General features: G+C 55.9%; 2 protein-coding genes across 4 annotated transcripts; one reads left to right on the forward strand and one right to left on the reverse strand.

The window, feature by feature from the left end:
• Nucleotides 1-1,741: 1,741 nt before the first annotated feature.
• Gnb2 (G protein subunit beta 2) lies at nt 1,742-6,966 on the forward strand. The gene is made up of 10 exons (XM_075975929.1): nt 1,742-1,920; nt 4,224-4,369; nt 4,649-4,687; nt 4,792-4,898; nt 5,187-5,250; nt 5,331-5,493; nt 5,589-5,655; nt 5,888-6,089; nt 6,178-6,394; nt 6,480-6,966. Exons 2-10 carry the CDS (start codon nt 4,313-4,315, stop codon nt 6,584-6,586), a joined length of 1,023 nt encoding a protein of 340 aa, XP_075832044.1. The 5' UTR covers nt 1,742-1,920; nt 4,224-4,312; the 3' UTR covers nt 6,587-6,966.
• A 180-nt stretch (nt 6,967-7,146) lies between these two features.
• Gigyf1 (GRB10 interacting GYF protein 1) lies at nt 7,147-24,115 on the reverse strand. 3 transcript variants are annotated; one of them, XM_075975900.1, is made up of 28 exons: nt 23,796-24,113; nt 17,338-17,574; nt 16,258-16,407; nt 16,116-16,181; nt 15,884-15,992; nt 15,658-15,787; nt 15,466-15,561; nt 15,229-15,340; nt 14,999-15,107; nt 14,731-14,771; nt 14,450-14,614; nt 13,986-14,239; nt 13,793-13,901; nt 12,916-13,050; nt 12,679-12,779; nt 12,362-12,533; nt 12,094-12,260; nt 11,858-11,958; nt 11,659-11,778; nt 11,378-11,478; nt 11,160-11,242; nt 10,938-11,081; nt 10,634-10,858; nt 10,206-10,396; nt 9,950-10,110; nt 9,686-9,867; nt 9,486-9,615; nt 7,147-9,394 (listed from the first exon to the last, which is right to left on the reverse strand). In XM_075975900.1, exons 5-28 carry the CDS (start codon nt 15,916-15,918, stop codon nt 9,342-9,344), a joined length of 3,117 nt encoding a protein of 1,038 aa, XP_075832015.1. In that variant the 5' UTR covers nt 15,919-15,992; nt 16,116-16,181; nt 16,258-16,407; nt 17,338-17,574; nt 23,796-24,113; the 3' UTR covers nt 7,147-9,341. The 3 variants fall into 3 exon arrangements, with proteins under 3 accessions (XP_075832015.1, XP_075832030.1, XP_075832021.1); XM_075975915.1 differs by having other exon boundaries at nt 9,191-9,394; nt 13,793-13,898; nt 23,796-24,115; XM_075975906.1 differs by having other exon boundaries at nt 9,191-9,394; nt 10,206-10,393; nt 23,796-24,115.
• Nucleotides 24,116-25,404: the final 1,289 nt, after the last annotated feature.

Raw genomic sequence — 25,404 nt, forward strand, 5'->3', positions numbered from 1 at the left:
GGTCCTTTGGAAGAGCAGTATGTGCTTTTAACTATCGAATCATCTCTCCAGCTCTCACCTTAATTTTTGAGACAAGACATCTCACTGAACCTAGAATTCCCTCATTGAGTTAGACGGGCTGCCCAGCAATGCCTCGGGTTTGCCCCAAGTTCAGTCTCTGCCTCTCAAGTGTTGGGACTATAGGCATGGCCATTGTGCCTGGATTGTGTTTTAGGGTATCAAACTCAGCTCTTTGTGTTTGTGTGACAAGAACTTTGCCGACTGAGCCATCATCCCCCAAGTCTCCCCTACACACACACACACACACACACTTTTTGAGCAGGGTCTCATGTAGCCCAGGCTAGCCTCCAACTCAATATGTAGGTGAAGACGAATGTGAACTCTTTTTTTAAAAAAATATTTATTTATTATGTATACAATATTCTGTCTGTGTGTATGACTGTAGGTCAGAAGAGGGCACCAGACCTCATTACAGATGGTTGTCAGCCACCATGTGGTTGCTGGGAATTGAACTCGGGACCTTTGGAAGAGCAGGCAGTGCTCTTAACCTCTGAGCCATCTCTCCAGCCTGAATGTGAACCCTTGATTCTTCTGTCTCTATAACTGTCCACAAAATCCACCACAGCCTATTTTGAATAGTGTGTTTTAATTCCCTAAACTATGAGGACGGTCTGAAGGTCATCCGAAAACTTGAACTTTCCCGAAACACTTTCACAGTCTATGGGGATGAGTCTCCCAACAATCCAGGAGACTTGAGGATAATCGTCAACACACTCATTGAACAGGTTTGGAAACCAAGGCTCATTCTTTTACGATGCTCTCCTGGTGGAGGTGCTTCACGGTTACACAGTCAAGTTATTAAAGCTGCCTGAGATTGTAATCTCAGTCGAGTCTATATTCAGGATTGTGTAGGATTAATAAACCAAAGTATAGTCTGAAGAGGTGGTTCCGTTGATAGAGTGTTTGCCTAGCAGGCTTGAAACCCTGAGTTCTACCCTGCATAAACCGGGCACGGTGGTGCATACATTCCGATCCCGGCACTACCCAGTCAGAAGCAGGAGGATTTGTGAGGTCAGGGTCATTCTTGGCTATGTGGTTAGTGGGCTCCCGATACAAAAAGCAAACACCTCTAGGCTTGCAAATCAATGAATATAGACAGTTATTGCTGCGGTATGAGGCCTAGTCTAGGAAGCCTATAACCCCCACAGGGCTGCGCTGAAGAATTATTTGGGTGTTATTCCCTCTAACTGCATTTTCTGGGCTCCTAGCGGTCACCAACCGCTTTTTTTTCTTTCTTTCTTTCTTTTTTTTTGCCCCTCTGTCCTACACTGGTTGGAACTTCTCTAGCTCCGCCTCCGGGAAGGGGCGTGGCTCCCCGCGTAGGGGCGTGGCCAAACCGAGAACTGGGCCTTCAAGCCTCCAGTCTGGAGCCGCCCAACGGTGGGGGGGGGGGAGAGAAGAATCGAAGGAGATCGGTCACGTGACCGGAGAGGCCTTTTTTTTTTTTTCTTTCACCCTCCCCTATGCCTATACCACCTCTGCTGTCCTTAGGGAGGATGGCTTGCTCCTTTTCAGGAAGAGAACTCCTGACTGTGCTCCCCGATGAGTTGGAAAGCCACGAGACTAGGCTCGTATGGTGACCGAGTCGGGTTTTGCCCCCGAGGCGGTGTTCCCGCGTCCCGACTCCCCCCACTCACCGGCGCAGTTGGTCTCGCCCAGCCTGGCCCTGGGCGCGGCGGCGGCGGCCGCGTCACTGGCGGGCGGGATCCCTCCGCTCTGGGGAGAGCTGCGCTGGACGGTTGAGTTGGGGTGACTGAGGAAATCCATCCGCGTCGCCGCCGCTGCCGCCTCCGCCGCGGAGGAAGACAGGACCTCCCGCGCTCCTGCAAGCGACCCCTTGGCAGAGTCCCACCACCTCAGGTACCTCCGCTGACAAAAGGAGTCCTCATCGCCCCCAGCCCCAAATTCCCAAGGGGGTGTGTGCGGCAGGGGGAAGCCCCCGTTCCTTCCGTCTCCCGGGTTTGGCTCTTGGGAAACGGACGTAACTCCCCAGACCTCCCCTCCCTTCCTCTGGCCCGGTCGTTTCCAAACCCGGAAGGGGAACTGGGGGACCCTCGGCTTCAATAATGCATGCGTTCCCTGCGGTATCAGTGGCATTTTTTTTTTTTGACCCTAAACCCCTGTCCCAGCCCCGCCTGCCTCTTGCTCCCTTAATAGCTGGGGGGCTAAATTCCGGGTTTCTTCTAGCCCTGTCCCGCCCCCTTTCCCCACCACCACCCCGCTGCCTGCCCCGGGGTAGCAACCCCTCGTGCCCACTCGTTTCACACCCTTGCTTACTGTAGACTTGCAGAACTTCAGAATCCTAGGTGGTACAGCCAAGGCCTCAAGGCCACCGTTGCCTTCGTCTCCACCCTACTGTCTGTCTCTTGATTTGGGCTCTGGCTGTGGTTTCTGAGTCCTAGACACTAAACTGGAGATCTCAACACCTTATTATTATTATTATTATTATTATTATTATTTTTTACAAATCCCTACCCCAAGTCTAGCCCCTAGTCGCCTGTCCCCTTTGCCCAGCTTTCTTTTGGGCAAAATGGAGGTCCTAGGAACTGGAGGGCCTGGCCCACAGCACTTCGCAGCTCAGCACCAGCCTGCGCCTTCCAGCTGCCAGATCTGAGGACCCTTGCTTGTCTCCTGTCACACCTGCGGAGGTGGCGGCACCCCTTTTTTTGTTTGGGGGCTGTGGATGCTTAATTCCTAGCATCTAGGCGCTGCTGAGGGAATCTTGGAGGGTAATGGGGAATCTTAGGGCTGGGAGCATGGCCCCCGACCCAGTGGCTTCTTCGTGGCCTGTTTTCCTTCTGCCCCAGGCCTGTGTCATTGCGGCTAGACCTGGGCTGCTGGAAGCTGGAAGGAAGGGGCTTTTGTCCACAGCTGGAGCAGGGTGGTAGCTGTGTCTTTGCCCCCTCCCATCTCATTTTGGAGGGGCATCCCCTGGCACTGGCGTAGAAACCTGAACTCAGAGGGGGAAATATCTCCGGGGAAGAGGAACGCCCAGTGGTTGGGGGAAGTGGGAGCTGGGTGGGGGACGCCTAGGTCGCCAGAGTGCAGTGTGCACGGCCAGATCGCACAGGTGTCCCGGGGAAGGCAGGACGTCGGAGGCTGGAGCCGTGCCAGCTAGGCCTCGGGGGCTCCTGGGCGCAGAGCTGGGCTCTTGGGGTGCCTAGGGACATCGGGCCAAGCCGTCTGGGGCCGCTTGCCGGCGCCTGGGAGAGAACAGCTCCTGGGACCAGGGGCCTCTCTTCGGAACCCTAATTACTTCTGAGCGGCTCCCACGGGCTTTGTGCGGGCGCGGCGGGGCGGGAGACCTCGGTGCCGAAGGGAGCAGGCTGTTTGGGGGCTTGCCTTCCCGCTACTCTCAGCGGCTAATGGGGTGCAGCCGGCCCGGAATGGGGATTATCCCTGGTTGAGCCGTCCCGAACCTATTAGTGTTCAATCGGCTTTTCCCAAATCCTGTAAACAGCCATCCTGGCCGGTTCTGGGGAAGAGGCAGGAGACTAGGTCGGGCGGGGGCGATGGGGGCCGGGGGTGGGGTCACCCACCCTACAGGTCTCTGCCGCGGATGCGGTTGCCTTGGCAACGAGGCTAGGGTGGGGGCACTTCACCAATGAGGTGCTCTCAGTCCGGGTGACGGTTGCCTAGGCAACCCCACGAACAGCCTAGCTTCTCCCCTCAGCCCCCCCCCCCCATCACCACCTCTGTCTTAGCTGGGGGTGTGTGCGGAGGGTGTGCGGTGTGTGGGTGTGGGGGTGAATTTAAAGAGGCACCGCCCCTTTTTAAAATTAGGTGCTGGGAGGGCGGCGCCTTGTGCGGGCTGGGGCGGACGCCAGGTCTGTTTTCGAAGGGACTCCCCCCCCCCCCATCCCCAGTTCCTGCCGCCCGAGTGTCCCGCCCGGGCTGCTGTCCGAGGGAGGGGTTTCCCCTGCTCTTCCTCTTGCACTTCCCACTCTGTTTCCGGGGGCCCGGGAGGAAGATTGGGGAAGTCGTCTGTTCCTTGGCAACGTCTCTTGGGTGCCAGAGACCCCATTCCTGCCCCGGGTACCGCGTCCTCTGCTCCCCCTGCCCTGCTGACCCCTTCCGGGCCACGGGCTTCCACCCCGCCTTTCCCGGCTGCTTCCCGGGCGGTCTTGGGGCCTGACGTCAGCCTTGCATCCCCCCCCTCCCAGGCCTCGGGCCAGCGGCCAGGAGCTGCCTCCCCCAGCCCCCGTCCCGCGGCCCCCAGCCGCCCCCAACCCCGCCCCACGGGCCCGGCGCCATGAGTGAGCTGGAGCAACTGAGACAGGAGGCCGAGCAGCTCCGGAACCAGATCCGGGTGAGGGCCTGACGACTGTGCTGGGGAGGCCGAGCCGGCCAGGCGTGGCTTGAGTGTGCTGCTTCCCTTTGACCTGAGCAGACTGGGTTGCCTGTGGCCGGGGATGTGTGTATGGCTGTGTGTGTGTTTCGCAGGGTGAGAGAAGAAAGGGGATCCTAACCTCCAAATGTCTCCGTTTCATCCTCTCTTCCCTTTGCCTTGTCTCCTGTTTTCCTTTACTTTTTCCTCACCTCCCCCGCTTTTCTACTTCCCTTCTCCTGCTCTGCCCATCACTTATAGGACGCCAGAAAAGCATGCGGGGATTCCACACTGACCCAGGTGAGGTGACTGCAGAGTTACTTGGGGGCCCTTGAAGGGACAGGAGATTGGATGGGCTTCTGTTGCTTGAGTCTCCTTGTGCCAATACAGCTTCTCTGTTCCAGATCACAGCTGGGCTGGACCCAGTGGGGAGAATTCAGATGAGAACACGGAGGACCCTCCGTGGACACCTGGCAAAAATCTATGCCATGCACTGGGGGACAGACTCAAGGTGCGTGGGTGGCCTCTGCCTTAGTGTCTCCAGGCTCTGGGGGTGATTTTACATAAAGGGCAGAATGGTATGGGGGGACTCCAGGTCCCCCCAGGTCTGGTGGGGAGAATCTATGTTAGTTAAGTTTGGACAGACTGATTCCCAGCATCCCTCGGGGACCAGGGATGCAGGATTATACTGAGAGGATTTGGGGAATGTTTCTGAAGAGTGTCTTTAGATGGGAAGGGATAGGGCCCTGTGTTGTCCACACCATGACCTTGTCTGTATTGCCCTGCCACTGCCCACCAGGCTGCTGGTCAGCGCCTCCCAGGACGGAAAGCTCATCATTTGGGACAGCTACACCACCAACAAGGTAAAATTGGCACTCGAAGTGGGTAGAATAGGGCTGCCAGTCCCTGGATGGCTCTAACTAGTGGTGATATTCTCCTCTAGGTCCATGCTATCCCTCTGCGCTCCTCCTGGGTCATGACCTGTGCCTATGCCCCCTCAGGGAACTTTGTAGCCTGTGGGGGTTTGGACAACATCTGCTCCATCTATAGCCTCAAGACCCGAGAGGGCAATGTCAGGGTCAGCAGAGAGCTGCCTGGCCACACTGGTGAGTGGAGCCTGAAGGAGAGGCAGGAACACAGCCGGGAGGGCAGACAGTATGGCCTCTCTGATAAATGTCTTACTACAACTTCCTTTCCCAAGGGTACCTTTCATGCTGCCGCTTCCTGGACGACAACCAAATCATCACCAGCTCTGGGGATACCACCTGGTGAGGCTCTGCCAGGCTGGGTTCCCTGCCTTTGGGTGGTCCAGGGCCCAGCAGGTGGCAACATTTCTGAGCACTTAGCTTCCTCCCCTGTGTGGGGGCCAAGTGGCTCCTGCACCACTTAGGGCCCCAGGCCTTCTTTCCAGAGGGCCCTGTCAGGTTTGGGTTCATGTGGCAGGAGAGTCAGGGATTCTATCCTTCAACTCATTTCTGATCCTTCTTGTCACCTCTCCAGTGCCCTGTGGGACATTGAGACAGGCCAGCAGACGGTGGGTTTTGCTGGACACAGTGGAGATGTGATGTCCCTGTCACTGGCCCCCGATGGCCGCACCTTTGTGTCAGGTGCCTGTGACGCCTCCATCAAGCTGTGGGATGTTCGGGATTCCATGTGCCGACAGACATTCATAGGTCATGAATCTGACATCAATGCTGTGGCTGTAAGTTGGGAGCATTGTGACAGCCCCCTGTGCTCCATGCCCCTGGCCTTGCCCAACATGCTTATGGTCTCTGGTCCACATCTTGCAGTTCTTCCCCAATGGCTATGCCTTCACCACGGGATCAGATGATGCCACATGTCGCCTGTTTGACCTGCGGGCTGATCAGGAGCTGCTCATGTATTCCCATGACAACATCATCTGCGGCATCACCTCGGTTGCCTTCTCACGCAGCGGCCGGCTGCTGCTCGCGGGCTATGATGACTTCAACTGCAACATCTGGGATGCCATGAAGGGTGACCGTGCAGGTAAGGGAGGCCTGTGCTGGGGCCCACAGAGGGTACAGGTATACCATGTGGGCCAGACTAGTCCCTATGTCCTTTTCTTTTCTAGGTGTCCTTGCTGGCCACGATAACCGTGTGAGCTGCCTTGGGGTCACAGATGATGGAATGGCTGTGGCCACAGGCTCCTGGGACTCCTTCCTCAAGATCTGGAACTAACCACCCCCAACCCCAGATGGGCCAAGGCAGGGAGCAGCATCCCTGCCCATGCCCACACTACAGGCCTGGAGCTTTGGGGCTGGGTACACATGCCAAGCCTCCCTCCCTGGGCTACAGGGCCTTGGGTCCTGCTCCTATACCCAGGTTTGGTTCCTCCCGGGGGGGGCCCCCACTGTGGAGATAAAAGTCGGGATGGAATAGGGGAAGCAGAAGGGCAGGAAAGCCCTCACCCTTTGCTGCCCTGGGGCTGGGGCCTCACCCCTCTGGAGGGCCAGAGGCAGGAGGTGGAAACTCCAGGGGCTGGCTTTTTTAAACTGGTTTTATTTTAATTTTTATTATATTTTCAGTTTTTCCATAAAGGAACCACTTCCAACTCTGTACGTAGTCTCCTTGCTTGCTATCCCCTCCCCCACAAAGCAGGCAGGCAGTGGGTATGAGGCTCCTCCAAGCTGTAGACAGAGGGTATTCTACACAAACCTGAGGCCAGCAGTTCCCAGAGACAACCCTACCCAACTCTGCCCCTGCCCCCTGCCATAAAAAAAGCCAGCAGACAGGATGGGTTGGGAGAACACACCAAGTTTTATTGGGAGTATTTACATGGGTAGGCAAAAGGGAAGTCACACTGGGTAGAGGTAGGGGTAAACTGGGGCACACAGGACACCTACCCTACCCTGAACCCCAAGAGGGGGTGGAGCAGCTAGGGCCCTGTAAGTCTGGGATGGAGAAAGGATTAAGATGGGGGTAGGGTGGGGTGTCTGAGCCCCTGGGGTAGGGGCTCAGGGCTTGTAAACATTTACCACTCTCAGAGGGGATGGGGTGGGAGAGGGCTCCCCCTACACTTCCTCACAGGGTTAAGGCCTCTCCAGGCTCATGGGCCCCCAAGTTCAAAGTCTCTTTAGCTGGGGGAAGGGGTAGGAAGAGACAAGTGCCCCCCTTCCCCTGCATTGGCTGTGGCAGGGGCAGGGTAGGTTACATTCAGTCACAACAGGAGTCTCTCCCACCCTCCAGTGCCACCATAATGGCAAGAGGGAAGGGGAGCTGGGGGGCCAGCAGCAGCAAGACATTTCCCCCTGGCCCATCACCCCCTTATTGCTTTAGAGAGAATATTGTCTTTTCACAGACGCTAACACTGTCAAAACCAGGGAGAAGCAGGTGGAGGGGCCTTCCACCCAGAGGCCAGCCTTATCCCCAACACTGACCCAGTTGCCACTTTGGTGCAAAAAAAAAAAAAAAAAAAAAAACCCAACAATAAAGAAAAGTGAAAATGAAAGGTCGCCTCTCTGGAGACAGATGGGAAAGAAGAAACTGGGGCCATTCCCCACTTCCTCAGGGCAGAAAAGAGAAATACATTCATGGAGGGGAGGCAGTGGCAGTCTCGCCCTAATACTGCATTCTGAGCAATGAGGTCGATGGGAGAATTCACTAACATAAGAGCATTTCCAAAAAAAAAAAAAAAAGGCCAACCAACAATGGAGATAAGCCCAGACAGGGGATGATGAGGAGTGAAGTCGGTGAGCGTGAGCGACAGGCAAGGTGGCCCCCAGCCCAGGACACAGGCTCTTGACCTCCAGCTTCACACCCAACATAGAACATCCAGGAGAGGGGCTGCTCGTGCTCTCCATTTGGTCATGGGAGGGTCAGGCGCAGAGCTGTGGTCTCCTTTCCCACAGCTAGCTGCAGATCAGGGTGCTCCCACAATGGCCCCACCACCACAGGTTCAGCCCCAAGCCACCCTTCAGTGTCTTTCCCTCACACAAGCAAGGACTCGGCCATGACAGAGAGGTTGGTGTTCTCCAGCTTCTGGAGGAAGGGCTATGTCCCTTCTTGGAGGGATGAGACGGGCTTGGGGGCCAGAGAATACATTCATGTGGCAAAGGCAGGGAGCTGGGGCTTTCAGTGTCACACCCAGGCTGTCCCCCGAAATGGCAGCAGTGGGGGCAGCCCCTCAGCAGGCCTGAGTTCAGAGCCCACCTCTGACAGGCTGGCACTGGCAGCTCTTTCCCCGGCTCCCCAGTATGGGAGGGCTGTTTAGGGGTTGAGGGCGAGTGAGCTGACGCAGCTCGTCCAATTTGTGCAATGTTCCTCCAAAGCAGCCGAGGCAAGGGGCGACTTTGTGGCCTCCTCACCAGGACACCTGCCACAGTAACCACCACAAGAAGCTGTCACAGCGGGTCCAGTGGGCAGGGCTTCTGGAGAGGGCCTTGCTGGGCAAACTGCCAGCACCCAACTTCCAGTTACCCCAGTGATCACCTTCTGGGGCAGCAGGGTAAGTGCAGCCTTAGGGGAGCCAGGCAAAACAGTTCCATGGAGCCTGGTACCCACTGCCCCAAAATAACAGTGTGATTTTTTTTCTTTCAGCCTAACTTTCTTTTTTTTTTTTCATTATTTTTCATCTTTTCTTAAAAAAAAAAAAAAAAAACCCAACCCTAAAACAAAACCTCTGTGGACCTTCCAATGTCACACCCATTATCCCAAAGGGGCAGATGGGTCTACAGTCTAGTATTTGAATGATACTTTTGTCTCTCCTAACATTTAAAATTAAAGAGAAAAAGAAAAGCCCCTCCCCATCTGTAAAGTGCCTCGTGGTGGGTGAGTTAAGGTGCATCGTGTGGTTTGTAACAAGTGCTGGGGACCCTGCCCCACTTGCTTCCTCCTCTGCTCCTTGTTGGGAGCCTGCAGGCTGGAGACCCGAGGGTCCATGCCACCGCTGCCACCACCCAAGCCTAAAGCCCAGGGGGCTGGTGGGACAGGCTGGTCAGTAGTCATCCACGCTCTCGATCTCACCAGAGGGGCCGTGCAGGGAGTACCCTGAAGCCAGGGGAGAAGTAAGGGTGAGTTCCGAGGTCCTATGGCTGGCCAGCACAGGGAAAGCAGAGCTCCCCAACACACCCACGCTTACCCAAGATGCTGGGGTCTGAGTGGAGCATCAGCGCCCGCCTCTTGGCCTTGCTGCCCTCCCCAGGGCCCAGTTTGGTGCTGTGGTTGGCCTGAAAGGCTGTCTGCAGGGAGGTGCTGCTCAGCCAGGCCTCCTACGGCAAACGAGAGTAGCATCAGGAGAGTCCTGGGTACCCTGCCTCCCCAGGTCCCACAAGACTCTACCTGCTGCTGCTGCTGTTGCTGCTGCTGCTGCCGCTGCTGACTAGCTTTCTGCTTGGCCCTCCGCTCCAGGAATTGTTTGGCAAATTCTTTGGCTTCCAGCGTGTCCCCCAGGCAGGAACGGATATAATCATGGACATCATAGGGGGACTCCACCTCCTTGAGGATCGCTACAGCCATGGGCACTATGGGGAGGGGACAGTCAAGCATGCTGGACAGATCTGGAGTCCCCAGTGCCAACATGGCCTCCCAGGATTGCCTTCCTACCATCCAGGCTGCCTGTGGTGCTCAGGGTGTGTAGCATCTGCTCACACCACTGGGTGAAGCCGTCCTGGGGCCGAGGGATGCCCTGCAGCAGCTTCAGCAACTTCTCTTCCTCTTCTGTCTTTTTGCGAACAGGGCGACCTGACAGGTGGCTGTACGAGTCACTAAGGCAGGCGGGGAATTGGAGGCCACAGGTGAGCCAGAAGCTTAGCACCCACCCCTCCCTGACAGACCCAAGCTAAACAGTTGTCTCACCCACCTGAGAGACGGGCTGCTCCGACTGTTCTTTAGGCCCAGGCTTCGGGCCAGGTTCCCGCCACTCTTGAGGGTGTCTTCCCAGAGTCCCAGGCTGCCACTGTTGCTGCCCCCACTCTTGTCTGGCCCGCCCCACAGTGGCCCAGCCTCAGACACCCACTGGTTCAGAGGGGCAGTGCCCAAGCCCCCAAGCTGCTGCAAATGGCAGGAAGTCAGGGGGCTCTACAATGGAGCCCTGGCTACCTAGGCAAGGAGGCTCATGGGGGGGGGGGGCTAAGGGAAAGGGAAAGAGTCAGGGGAGGGGCATCCTTCCAATAATGGAAAGAACCAAATCTCCGGCTTTAGGAGTCTGCGCTTAGGGACGTACTCCTCCCGCCCCCAGTGATTCTGAAAGCTGCATTGGGGGGGTTCCCTGGGACCCCTGCTGCTTACCACTCGGTGGTTGGGGGCCTGGGCCCGCAGAGGATCCCGGGGTGCCGGCTGCTTGTGCAGCTGCCGCTCACTTTCCATCTGCAGCTCCAGCAGAGTCTTCATGGACAGGCCCTGCTTGGCCAGGCCAGCCCAGAGTGGGGGCGGGGAGCTCGGTGCAGGGGGCACGGGGACATTCGTTGCCTGCTGCTGCTGTAGCAGCTTCAGCAGCAGCTCCTGCTGCCGAACCTACGTGAGGACATAGTGGATGTTGGTGGGTGGCTGGCACCAGGCACAGGCAGGCCCAGGAGACAGGTGGGACTTGAACCTGCTTGCGTCGAAAGAGCTCCTCCTCCTCCTGCCGCCGCTTCTGCTCCTCCTGCTGCTGCTGCTGGCGGCGCTTCTCCTCACGGCGTTTTCGCTCCTCTTCCTCCCGCTTCGCCCTGAGCTCCACTTCTCTGCGCTCTTGAAACTGCGGTGACAAGGAGCTAGTTAGCTGGGCGGCTGCACCTGCTTCAGCCAGCCTTCAACAGGCCAGCCTGCTACTTACTTTATGTTGCAGCTGGAGTTGTTCTAGAATTGGACCCTGAGTCGAAGAGTTAATTGGTATGTCCCAAAGACTGGCCTCACCACCTGCAGGAGGAAAGGCAGCTGCAGAGGCCCGAGCCCAGTGGAACCACCCACAGATAGGAAACAGAGCCTGAGTGTGACAAGCAGGGACTCGGGGTAAAGGGACCAGGATGTGGCATGGGGCAGGTTGTCACTCACCTGACTGTGATGAAGCTGAGGTATGTAAGTCCCAGAGGGGGCCTGAATCTGGCACCGACAAGGACCGGCTTATCGTCGGGAGCAGGTTCTGGTCCCCACCCCTGAGAAGCAAAACACTGGCCCTCAAGACACTGCATTCACTTGTAGCCTGACTTCCTCCCTTCCTCCTTTTCTATCTCACACCAGCATACATATTCTCTGTTGGTCTCTCTCTCTCTCTCTCTCTCTCTCTCTCTCTCTCGCACGCACGCACGCACACACGCATGCACAGTGAAACAGACCTGGGGGTTTTGAGAGCCTGGAGCTGCTGCAGGAATGTCGTGAGCTGCTGCTGCTGCGGCGGCGTCAGGTCCCCCATAGCTGCCTTTTCCCGAAGCGTCGTGCACTGCGGAAGCTGGCGGCTACAGACAGACAGGGCTCAGATGGTAGACCACCCAGGACCACTGCTGTGCCCACATCATGCCCCGAAGCTCCCCATACCTGCCAACCAGCTGCAGAAAGTGCTGGTGCTGCAGCTGCTGGTACAGGGCCGCGGCTGCCAGCTCCTGCTGCTTCTTCAGCCGCTCCTGATCCATGTTCCCCTGCAGGAGGTCAGAGCATGCCTGTGAGTGTGCCCAGCAGGAGCAGGCCTAGCAAGCAAGGTCGTGGGGAAGTCTAAGGTCCTGCTGCTGCCACCACTGGCCTTCCCTGCAACCTGCAGAGCAGACAGTACTCACCAGCAGCGGGGGTGGCGAGGGCCCAGGGGCAAAGGGCACGCGGCCCCACATCTTGATCACCTCTCCCAGAGGCTGGAAACCCTCATCACAGCCCCTCTTCACTAGGAGGGACATGGAGAAATAGCCAGCCTGGAACCACTCAGCCATCTCCTGGGTTGTGAAGGGGCCTGGAACAAGGGTGTGAGAGGGTTAGGAAGTGGCCATGGTAGATTAGAGAACACACTTACATCTGCCCAATCAAATCCGCTCCTAGGAATCTGCTACCCACCTTGGATCTCCCCCTGTGGGTCCTTGTAGAACCACTTTCGGGCAGCGCCATGGCTGAGGGGAAGGGCAGTGGCGGCTGTGGAGTGGCGAAGGCCCTGGGTCTGCATGGTGGCCGTAAACTGTTCCTCCTCCAAGGAGCTGTCCTGCAAGGAGGCCACCAGCTTCTCTGCCTCCTGGGAGTCCAGAAAGAGAGTCAAGTTTGAGTAAACTGATAGTACAAACACCAGAAAGAGGCTGGGCTCAGGAGGGTAGGCCAGGGCCCTGTTGGACAGACCCGAGTGGAGGCCTCTCGAGCACGCACAGGCACACCCTCCCAACCTGCTGCAGGTGCTTCAAGCCTTCTTCATCTTCTAGATCTCCAGGTGGGCCAGGAGGCGAGCCGACTGCAGGACTTAGAGACAGACCCCTCATCTCGTCTCCTGGAAGAGGAGATGAGAAAGTAGGGAGGGGCAGGAAAGGGGACAAGATGGCTCTTCTACCTGCTATGAAAACAGGCTCTCACCACAACCCATCCCTCCCTGGCACTCCCTTGCGCATCAGCTCTAGCCAGTCTACCTTCGGCTGGCGGAAGTTCTTTCTCCACTGCCTCATCGCCATCCTCGCTCGTCGTCCAGAGAGGGCCCAAGGCAGGCAGTGAAGATGGGGAGCTAGGTTTCTCAGGAGGAGGCAATGGGGTCACCTCCTTCCCACCTGGAAGGAACAGATGACTACTTGAACTCAAAACCAAAGGGGCTAAGGGGTTGGGTCAGCACATAAGTGTTTGCCTCCCAACCTTGAGGGCCTGTCTTGAGGGCCTGTGTTGAAATCCCAAGAACCTATACAAACGCCACATGTAGGAGTGTCTGTAATCCCAGTTTTCCCATGAAAACGTGGAAGGCAGAGACAGGAAATTAATGCTCAACAGGTTCGTAGGCCCAACTGGGCACAGACAATGGGAAAGATCAGAGAGCCCACCTCAACCAAGATGAAGGGCAGGGACCTATACCCACGGTTGTCCTCTGACCTCCATACACTGTGGCACATTCATTCACACATATACATACATGATCAAAACAGAAGACCAGGGGAGACCATGTAAGTGAGGTTGCACACGGTGAACATGCACAACCCCGGGGCATGTCTATCCTTTCCAACGTTGGTCAACTCCCTACCCAAGCATGAAGCATGAATGTGGAGAGCCGAGCTATCTGCACTGTACAGACTCCTGGCCCTGCTCTGTAAGGTATTAGTTAGGACCCACAAGTGTAAGGGCTGTGTGGGTGCCTGCTGGCTCCAGAGCTTCTAAAGGACTCCAAAGGTCATTCTGTTCACACCTGACAGAGGTCCCTCTCCACCCATTTGAGTCCTGGCTCGGGACATGCATGCATGCACACGCACAGACATCACAGGTTAGAGGACAGCGCAGCCTCCCTGCAAGGTTATTAGGGCTCACCTGCCTCAGGCCCCTCTTCATCCACCCCTTCTGAAGGCTCCTCCTCCTCTTCCTCCAGGCCCTGGAAATCAAGCTCTTGCTCCTCAGGAATAGGTTCCTTGGGGCCCTTCTGTGTGAGAAAGGGCAGAGTGGACAGTGGGAGAGCAGCTGGGGGACAGCTTCCGTCAACCCCACCTGGTCCCTGAGAAGGTACCTTGAGAGGTAGGAAGGCCCCGGAGGCATCAAAAGTGCCCATCTCCTCATCTTCATCATCCAGGCACCACTCAGGGAGCCCATCCTTGTCATCTTCAAAACCATCAAGCCCTCGGCATCTCCGGAGGTGAGAGCTGCCTCCCCCAACCCGCCCATCCTCTTCGCCACACCCTCCTCGATCCCCTCGCAAATCAAAATCAAATTTGCGCCTCCGTTCCCCATGTTCCCGCCAGCCAGCAGAGCGGGGACCACCATCTGGAAGAGAAAGTTGGAAAAAGAAACAAAACAACACATAGAAACTAGTGTCCAGCCACACCAGGCTCTGCCTTCTCCTGCTCAGCAGGCCTTCCCGCCTAGGATGGCCTCCCTGGGATGTTCCCATTCCTCACATGCGTGGCCATCCCCTTCCCCAACATCAGCCACATCCAGGGAGCAGTTCCTGAACCCCACCTTGCCCCATCTTACCAGGACTGGTGGAACGCCAGCGATCACCATCTCTCCGGGGTCCTGCCCCGAGTCTCCAGCTGCCATCCTCCTCCTGCTCTTCTCGCAGTGAGCGCCAATTCTCACTGTCCGAGCGTGCATGCTCCTTCCTTGGGCCAGCCCCTCCCTCCTCAAACCCAGATCGTGCTGGCATGGGGGAAACAGACAATAAGCACCAAAGAACCCCATGACAACTCACCTGTCCTCCCCCCTCCAACCTGGGAACCCAACCTCAGTTGCCACCACACTCAACACTCTCATACCTCCATCCCGCCTTGCAGACTTCTCAAACCGCCTCTCACCTCTGTGGAAGAAAGATGCTGGTCAAGGCACACACATCATCCCCTCTGCTCTAAGGTGGAGCAGGGGGAGCCAGGGGACATCAGGCTGGGGAGAAAACAACAGAATCCCCAAAACAACCAGAATGAAAGGAGCAGACAGGACCCAGAGGGCTCTGGCCTCCAGTCACCCCACCACTAGCCCAGCTCCCACTCCTCCGCCCTACCTGCCTACCTCATCTTTCCACCCCACCTGTCATCCCAGCTCTGGCTTCGCTGGATCTCCCGGGGATTGCGTCCAAAGGCTCCATCCCCTTCCTCAATGCTTCTTTGGTAAAAGCAGCTGTCACCACGGCCACGGCCTGAAGGAAGAGGGCTCACATCTGGGCTTGGGACCTTCCAGTGCCCCTCTGCATCCTTAGCACCACCCATTCCGACTCTGCCCATCTCCTCCCCTAAAATATATGGGGTGTCATCCTCTACCTCGGCTCCGTGTGCTGCCCCTGCCACGGGAGGTGGCAGCCAAAGGGGGCCCAGCCCCTTTCCCCATCAGCCTCAGTACAGCCACACTGTTCACTGACAGGGAGAAGTTTCTCTGAGGAGGGAGCCAGGGATGGGAGTGAGGACGTATCACTCAGTCAACCCCCATCCTCTCAAGCCCGGCTCCTCCTCCCACCACCCTAGGCCCATTTGTCTCAGCCTGGCTGGGCCCAGCCCCACCTGCTCCTCCTCAGTCAGAGGCTCCAGGGCCAGAGGTTGCAGTGGTTCCTCCTGCAACACTGCGGCGAACTCCTTGTCCTGCAGTTCCTCGGGGACCTGTGAAGGGCAGGAGGCCCAATACACTATACCCTCAGGGCAACTCACTGATCAGGCAAATGGGGGAGGGAATCCTGTCCCATTCCAAAACCTTACCTTGTTCTCCTTGACATAGAGGGCCAGCATCTCCTCTCGCCCATAGCGGTAATCTGCTAGCTTGTATTTGGGCATAGCAGGAGATGGGGGTGGAGAGGTCACACTGCCACCACTCGAAAGAGCCCTCAGCCTAAATCAGGCATAGAAAGGAAGGGAAAGGGAGGTCCACATAGCCATTCCCCACTACCCCAGCTTCTTCCCATGGGCCAGAGCTTGAGCAACCCACCACTCAGGTCCAAAGTTGAGTGTCTCCGCTGCCATCGTGGAGCAGAGACGCTTTTCAAAGGTCAAGGATGAGCAGAGAAAGGAGGACCAAGTGTGTACTGTTCAAATACCTGTAGAGCCACAGACAGGGCCATAAGTAACCATCTGCAGGTTACTCATGGGGACAACACCTTACTGGGTCAGTGAGAGGCCACCATCTGGGTGGTGAGTCATTTTGGCACTGAAGAACTCACCTAAACCAGACACGAGACCACGCACACCATGAGTTAACAGAAGCCAGTCAGGGTAGGGGAAGAGTCCTAGGGGAGTGAGAGAACATGGAAGCTTGAGCCTGGTCTGCCTCAGTGAGGCGCCCTCTGGTGGCCCAACACTCACCTGACAGTCCTGCCCTGAGAAGCAGGGAAGACAAGGGCTCTCTCTGTTCTGGCAGGGCCTGGGCTGAGCTGACCCAGAGTTCCCAAGCAACTAGCTATGGTCTATAGCTTCAGTAGTGCCAGGGAGGAACTTTCACATCTGGGAAAGATCCTTAGGGAGAAGAGAAGGAAGAGGGTGGTTACACCAGTGAGTCAGACGGCTCCCATCCTCTGGCCCACAGCTGCGGGGTACAATGAACTTAGGACAGCTGTACAGGCGTGGTCAGTGGTGCTCTCACGGGGTGGCTGAGATGGCTAGTGCGGCACGGATACAGTGAGAAGGTAAGGATGGTAGTGATGGACTTTCAGGACCACAAACCAGGTAAGGAAGCCATCAGGACCAGGCATGGCGGTGCCCATGCTTCCAATTCCAGCACTCTGGAGACAGAGGCAGGAGGATGGCAAGTTTAAGACCAACCTGGGACACCTGGTAGACCTTGTTACAGTAACAACAAAAGGACTGAGGATTTGGTTTAGCTGGCAGAGTGCTTATTTATCACACAAGAAGCCCTACGTTCTCTCCCCAGTACCACATGCCTGTGATTCCCAAAACTTGGGAGATGGAGGCAAGAGGTTCAGAAATTTAAGGTCATTCCTGGCTACATACATGTTCAGGATCAGCCTATGCTACATGAGGCCATGCCTTAAAAAATAAAACAAGGCACTGGGGCCACTTATGTCCTATGGAGGAACGGGCAGCTTATGTCTTATAGAGGAATGGGCCTCTCATGTCCTATAGAGGAACGGTCCATTTTGGAGAGCATCACAGTAAATCTTGGAACAAGATGACTTCTCTACAGAAAAAAAACTCAAATTACCTGTCTGGAAATCAGAATCAGGGAGCTGGGTTTGGTCAGGAACCAAACACGCACTAAACACGCACCTGGGCAGGCTTAGAGCAGGGGTGTGGCCACAGCACCCCAGACTCATCTACTAAATGGAAACCAAGCCTAAACTCCTTCCCCTACATCAAGAACTGTCCCTCAGAAAAAAGTTCAAGGTGGGAAGAGGGCTACGGAGTTGCTGGCAGAAGGCCCCTCACCATATGGGAAGAGGCAAGTCCAATCTCTGAGGCTGGTGAGCAGCAGGGGCAACAAGGGCAGGTTCCTCTAGGAGCCTGGGTAGGAGACTCTTGGAAGTGGGTTCATCTAGGAAGGGCAGAGTAGAGGAAGAAGGGCAGGCAGTGTCCAGGGGTGTGCGTGGGTTCCTATCACTGACTGGGCAGGAGGCTGGACCAGTGTGCCTCTGCAGTCCCCATCCGCTGCAGGATGCCAGGAGTCTGGAGGAAAGAGAAAGAAAGATGGTCTCCCCTGTAGCTAAACCAAGACACCATGGCAGACAACGGGGTGGCCCAGAATCCAAGCACCCTGGAATCTGGGGTGATTGTGTGGCTGCTGACAGACAACAAATGGGCTGGCCCAGGGCACCTGTGCTGCTCAGTGATGCCCCGGGGCCTCCGCAGACCCCGAGGACACGATGCTAAGTGTAGCAAGTCAGGCACAGACAGCTGGCAGAGAGCAGGCCTAGCACTCACAATGCCCTGGGTTTGACCTCAGTATCACATTAGCCAGACATGGTGGTACACACCTGTAATCCTAGCACTCAGGTAGTGGGTACAGAAGGATCAGAAGTTCAAGCTCCCCATTCCCTGCCCCAAGAGGGCTGGAGATGCTGCCGAGTGGTCAAGCACTTTCCTAGCATGCGCAAGGCCCTGTCTTCAACCACCAGTACTGCCAAAAAAGGGACTTGGGCTGTAGAGACAGCTCAGTGGTTGAGAGTCCTTGAGTTCAGGTCCCAGCATGGGGGGGGGGGGGGGTCAAGAAAGATAAAACCTCTGTAGGATGTTCCTTACAGAGGAGCCAGGGGTTGGGGCAGGCTGAACACAAAAACCTGAAGTTGGGACAGAACTGTTGGCAAATGCTGAACGGGTTCAGGGCTTCGGCTGGGCACAGGGGAGGCTGGTGACAGGTGACAGTGGCATAAAACTGTAAATGTATTGACATCAATGCCACAGATCTGTACACCAAAAGAATAAATGAAGCGGTAAGAATCCTTCCACCTCAACCTTCTGAGCGCTGGGATTGTGCACACGCACGGCCATGCCTGGCTTACACCATCATTTTATCTTATTCTAAGCGCTGGGATTGTGCGCACGCACAGCCACGCCTGGCTTACACCATCATTTTATCTTATTCTGAGCACTGGGACTGTGCACACGCACGGACATGCCTGGCTTACACCATCATTTTATCTTATTCTGAGCGCTGGGACTGTGCACACGCACGGCCACACCTGGCTTACACCATCATTTTATCTTATTCTGAGCGCTGGGACTGTGCACACGCACAGCCATGCCTGGTTTACACCCTCATTTTATTTTTATTCCTTAATTATGTGTATATGTGTAGGGTGGGAGGAATGACGCTGCGTACTCTTGAATGTAGGTGCCCAGGGTCTAGAAGGTGTCAGATCCCCTGGAGCTAGAGTTACCGGTACCTGTGAGTCACCTAACATGAGTGTTGGGAATCACACTCAAGGCCTCTACAAAGGTAGTGTGTGCACTTAACTGTTGAGCCATCTCTCCAGCCCCCGACATCAACAATCATCTTAAGAAAGCTTTAGTGAGGCTGGTGGCATAGGACCTGCTTAGCATGCACAAGCCCTGTAGTCCTGCCCTCAGTATTCATTTTTAAAAAACGTTTTGTAGGGCAGTGTAGAGGGCTCAGTCAGAAAAGTGCTGGCTGCACAAACACAGGACCTGAGATCAAGTCCCAATACTCACCAATACTTACGTAAGAGCCAAACATTTGTGCCTGGGGAGGTAGATATAACCCTAGCACTAGGGAGGTAGAAAAAGGAGGATCCCCGAGACTTGCTGGACATCCAATCTAGCAAAATTGGTGAACTCCTGGTTTAAGCAGATGGCTGGAGAGATGGTTCAGTGGGTAAAGTGCTTGCTGCACATGCATGAGGACCTAAGTTCTAATCCCCAGAACCCATGTATAGATAGATGCATAGTATTCCTACAGAGAGATGGGAGGTGGAGACAGGAGGATCCCTGGGAGCTCATGGACCAGTCAGCCTGATGAATGATGCCTCCAGAAGAGACCCTGTCTCCATCAAGGTGGAAGGACCAACATCTGAGGTTTTCTCTGACCTCCATGTGAGTATACACTCATTCATGCATATACACAAAAACTGAACAAGCAATAAAGTTGAGAGCAAAAGAGAAAGATACAACCTGCAGTCTTCACATCCTCATGAGCATGGGCCCATAAAAGGCTTTAGGGGAAAAGCCACTGTGAGGGCTAGACACTGTTCCCATTCCAAACAAAGAACCCCACACTCCTTCAAACAATCTGGAGCCTACTCAGTCAGTCCTGGTGGAGCAGGCACTGATCTTGGCAGTGAGGGAGCGCTGTCCAGCAGGAGAGTAACAGGGTGCCCTACCCTCACCGTGCATCCTCCCACCCTTCATGGAGCCTCCCTGAATGGAAAGTCTAAGGAAGGAGGGCTGGCAATACAGCTCACCCTGGTAAAGGGGCTTGCAGCCAATCCTGAAGATGTGAATCGGATACCTTAGTATCTACGTGGTGGAAGGAGAGAAGCGTGTCATCCAAGTTATCCTCAGACTTCCATGCACACTATGTACACGTGTACACACACACACACACACACACACACACACACACACAGCTTGAAGGGTAGGGTGGGAGGTGGACACAAGGACATGTTTAATTTAAAAAGAGCAAATGAAAATAGAAAAAGAACAAGCAGCGGCAATGTGGATGTAACAGGGCCACTGCAAAGGCAGGGGAAGACCCAAGGCAAGCGTGCAGGTTCTCAGGCCTGCAAACCAGCCAGAGAGAAGTGCCCAGAACTCAGCAGCACTGGGCTTCCTCCTCACACTGAAGGGACCCAGGGAGCAGCATGCAGTCCACTGCGTGCTGCCTGAAGCCATGTGCTCTTGACTGAGGGAGACTCAACTCCCTGAGGACTATGGACTATGACTGCAGACACCAGGCTGTCAGCTGGGCAGAAGGGTGCGACTGGCTGCTAGCAGGTGGAGACCAGGGATGCTGTGGGCCACTGTACAACTCAGAGGACAACCCAGCACAAAGAAGCATATGGCCGACTAGGGAACGTGGCTCATTTGGGAGAATTCTTGTCTAGCATGCACAAGGCCTTGGGTTCAATCCCCAGCAAGGCATAAATCAGGCAGATAGTGCAGGCCTGTCACTCAGCATGTATCCAGGGGAGGCAGTGGAACATTTAAAATAAGGGAGGCCTGTGGGCTCCCTTGTCCCTCATTAGCCAGTAAAGGTTTCCCTCACTGCACTGTCCAGTGAGAAAGTCCAGAGTCCTTAGGAGGCAAGTCCCGAGGAAAAGCAACAGCATCAGGCTGGAGAAATGGTTCAGCTGATAAAGGAGTCTGTGGCCAAGCCTCATGACCCGAGTTTGATCCCCAGGACCCATATGGTGGAAAGAGAGAACCAACTTCTTCAAGTTGTCCCTTGACACCACCCCCCACCATGAAACAGACAGACACACTGACACATACTTTAAAAATGAGAACAAAACAATCTGTTTGCCCACCCCTCCAAGCTAAGCAACCAAGCTTAGCTTTTCTCTCTAAGAAAGAAAACAGGAGGGCAGCTGAGTTGGGGACTCATCTTTTCCCACCTCACCTTCTATGGCTGCCTATGTGAAGAGTTTTTTCCTCCCAGGTCACCTCTGCTTCGCAAGGCCCCCTCCCCACAGCCCACCTCAACTCCCCCAGCATCTGTGCGCTCTCAGTATTAAAAGAGTGAGTGTGAGCCCTGCTGGAAGCACAGGCTGGAGCTGGAGCTGGAGCTGGAGCTGGCAGCTTCCTCGGGGGCCTGGGCCGCTCCTCCTGTGCCCAGAACTACAAACACAAGCTCAACACTTCAGGCCAATGCTTCCTTACTCTATGGCCCCTAACTCTGTTCCCATCTAAAACAATGTAACTCGGCACCATCCTGTACCACGGCTAACAAGAGTCAAAACCCAAACGCCCCACACTTGAGCCATCAGTCACCCAGTCTGTAGAAGGCGACTTTCCCCGTAAGTATGCATTCTCCATGTGTGGTGCAGGCCCCCAGCAGCCCCAGAGCAGCAGTTACCCCTGCTCTACTCCACCACAGTGACAAGCAAGCCCAGCACTTGGCAATTGTGAATTGACTTCACAGTTTTCAAAGCATTTTCACACTTTACCTCATTTGATCCCTTCTGTCAGCTCGCCTAGCCAGGGGACTCCAGTACATAGAAAATGAAGTTACAGCTTCCCTGATGGGCACCCTGACACCCTCACCACTACCCCGGACTGACAGAGATGTGATAGGTGGCGGGAGCCATCCTGCAAGTTCAGGCTTCATATGTTGAGCCTGAAGCTGGTTTAATTCTTTCTTTCACTTGGGGCTGATGAGGCTTGCTGAGACAAGGTCCCAAACTGTACCCGAAACTGGCCTCACACCTACAGCAGCCCTCCTGCTTCCCGAATGTTCCCACGAGTGGCAGAGGCTTCCAAGCCAAGATTTTTCTTAAGACTTTCACGTTTTGCACATGTGTATGATGTCCATTTACCTGTTCAAATTCACGTGTGGATGCACAGGCACACCAGAGAAGAGACCCTCGGCTGATGCCTGGCATCTTCACTTGCTCCCCACCGTGCTAATTGAGGCAGGGGCTCTCGCCAAGGCAGAATATACTGTTTTGGCGAGTCTAGCTAGCCCTCTTGCAAGGGGGATCTGTCTTCTTGGGACGGCTGGAATGACAGGCGAGCCGCCATGGTCACCTAGCATGTGTGTGGCTCTGGAGATCCAAGCTCTGGTCCTCATGCTGGCTCAAGTGCTCTAACCACCAGGGCCCTTCCTCAGACTTTTGTGCCGCCTTTGATTCCCTTTCCCCTCTTTTTTATTATGATTGTGTGATGCGGAGGAGGGGCACACATGGGGGCAGAGGACAACTCTGTGGAGTCTGGTCTCGACTCCTACCTGAAGTGAGTTCCTGGCCAACAGGCTTGCAAACCAAGTGCCTTGACCTCACCATCGGTCTGTTTCCTATCCCAAAAGCCAAAAAACATGTACAAGGCTAGGGTTAGCTTGGGGTCTCTTCTTCACTACCCCCACAAATCACTAATTTACAACCGCTACCTGACAAAGCCAGTCAACAAAGGTGAGCACACCCTAAAATTTTACTAGAATCCCCATGTGGGACACTCAAGAACCCGGGCCCACCCGGCCAACGGACAGAAAGAATAAGCCAACTTCCTCAAATCCTCCCCAAATTCGGGATACTGATGTACAACCTATTAGTTAAAAGTTGATCTGGGAGGGAGGGTGGTTGGCCGGGCGCTGCTACAACGGAAACAGTTGCATGGGTAGATGCCAGACCAAACCAGACACTGGTCCTAAATGGGTCGGGGGCTTGAGCAGAAAGTGGCGTGCCAGCTTGGAGGGGCAATGGCTGCTGGGAAGGGGCTTTTCCGGAAAGGTAGGACTTTGAGCAGAGGGGAGGACCGGGGTGGGTGGAGGAAAGAGCTGGCCACCAAGTATTTATTTAGCATCTCCCAGGCACAGCACTGCTTGGGAACTATAGTAACTATTGGGTCTAAGAGGGAACACAGAAGGGGCTTTCAACTTGAAAAATAAAAATTAAGGGAAAGAATTCTGGGTAGACTGTGAGGGGCAATGATCTGCAGCTGTCCCATCTAGCGGGGACATATGGACTGGGAAGAGCCCGGTCTAGTGTCAGGGCAGCCCAGCGGCCCCGGCTCAGACAGACAGGTGTCTCACGCGGCCGGACAACTGGGGAGGGAAGAGGGACCTCGATGACCAAGCACTTAGGTGGCCGCTTAAAAACGCAAGAAACCGTGGTGAAGACCCAAGACGAGGCGCTCGGGCAGAATAAAGCTTCCATGTCAGCCAAAGTGCTAGAATACTTGGACCAGCGAGCCCCGCCAGGCCCGGTTCGGCTACCAGAACCGTGCTTGGCACGGAGCGGCGAGAGGGGACACCGCCAAAAGGGGAGGTCGCGGCGCGCGCACAGCACACAGCAGAGAGGCCCGGGCCCGGGCGGGACGTGTCGGGGAGCCTGGAGGGGACCCCAGAGACGCGACCGTTACTTAGGGACCGAACACGGTGGGGTGCGGGAAAGCGCGGGCCGGGAGGACGGCGTGCCCTTCAGGGAGGGGCGCCAGGTGCGCGGGGCGCGCGCGGGGACGGCCACCGTCCCCTCTCCCTCCCGAGGAGCAGAGGGGCAGCAGGGCCTTCTCCCCCCCACACCCGCCCGAACCGGAGCCGCTCCGGGGAGGAAAGGAGGAGGGAGGGCGGGCTGGCGCGCCGGAGGGAGGGCGGGCGGGCGCGGGGCACGGGGAGGAGGGCCCGCGCGCGCCGCGGCCCCGGCTCCTGCCCGCAAAGGCTCCCGGGCGGCCGCCGCTGGCGTCGGGGGCGGGCCTGCTCCGGTGCTCGCAGAGCTTACCGGGGGCGCGAGGTTCCCGGTCCCCCCGGGCGTTGGCGACCCGGGCGCGGTGCTGGCGGTGACGGGCGGGTGGCACGCGGCGGGACCGGGACGGCGGCGGCGGCAGCGGCAAGGGGGGAGGGGGACTGGCGGGCGCTGGCGCTCCCGCGGCGGCCGCTCCTCTCTGTTTGTGTTTGTAGCAAGATGGCTGCCCGCCTCGTACCACGTGACACGGACGCGGGGCCGCCCCCTCCAACGCCACCGCGGCCGCGGCTCCCCCTGCCACCTCGCTCTCGGACTCCGACCCGCCCGCCGGGGTCCCCCCCACCCGGCAGCGCTGCACCCCGCCGCCCACTCCCGGACACGTTGACCCGGGAGTGCACCCCCCCTTCCCGCGCTCGTCACGTGACGGGGTGCCCGTGCAACCTGAGGCTTGGGGAGGGGGGTCCCCACTTCCCCCGCCCTCTCCTGGCCAAGCCCCGCCTCCTCCAGGGAGCCCGCCTGGGTTAGAGGTGAGACAGCCCAATGCAGAATTGTCCCCGGGTCACCGTGCGGGTTTGGGGGAAACGTGAGCGCGCAGTGATTTAGAAGCGGTCAGGGTGAAAGGATTTCCTGGTGGGCAGGAGGAGCGGTTGTTCAAAGCCAGCCTGGGCTACAGAGGAAGACCCTGTCTCAGCGAGCCAATGAACACATCCTGCACTCCAGCGCTTAGGAGCAGTTTCCAGGCCAGCCTGGGCGCGAGACCTTGGCTCAAAAAATAAACCAAAAAAAGCCGAAGGTGGTGCATGCTATAATCCCTGCACTTGGGAGGTAAAGACAGAAGGGTCAGGAGTTCAAGGCCAGCCTTGGTTACAATTATTACCTCTGAGAGTGTTTTTGAAAAATAGAAAAAGATTCAGAAATGACTTTTTTTTTTTTTTTAAGGCTGATGAACTCGGTGGGTGTAAAAGTTTGGTGGGTGCCTTCATGGTTTTCTTTGGAAGTTTGTTTCCTCTCTCCCTCCTTTCCTTCTCCCCTCTGTGGGGTTTTTTGGTTTGTTGTTTGAGATAGGGTCTCACTATGTAGCCTTGGCTGGACTGGAGCTTGCTAGTAGACCAGGCTGGCCTTGAAAGGAGAGACCTGCCTACCTCTGCCACCCAGTGGCTTGGTTTTTGAAACAGTCTTACATACTGTAGCCCTGTGGCCCTTCCACTACCCTGGAAATCCTGGTGATCTTTCTGCCTCTGACTCCCTTTACAGGCATGCACCTCATGCTGGACACAGTTTTGAACATTGTTTCTGGTAAGTGCCATTAGCCTCCGTGCCAAGGAGGACTGACCAGGTATGGGGGTTGGGAGTACAAGCCTGCAATTTTAGTAGTTAGGAAGTAGGTGGAGACAGGAGGGCTGGGAGTTCAAGGCCTGCCCAGGCAACTTGAGCCCTTGTTTAAAAACACAAACAAAAAAAACTAAATACACAAAAGGATCATAATTTTGTTCCAAGCCGAAAGGAGTAAAGATAGAATCAACTCAGAAACTTTTTTCTTCTTTTTAAAAAGAAAATTTTAAAATGTAATTCTGTAAATGTGTCTATAGTGGTCTATTATTTGTGCTTTAATAAATAAAGCTTGCCTGAAGATCAGAAGACAAAG

Source organism: Microtus pennsylvanicus, chromosome 1 (genome assembly GCF_037038515.1).
Source record: "Microtus pennsylvanicus isolate mMicPen1 chromosome 1, mMicPen1.hap1, whole genome shotgun sequence".
Classification (NCBI taxonomy): Eukaryota; Metazoa; Chordata; class Mammalia; order Rodentia; family Cricetidae; genus Microtus; species Microtus pennsylvanicus.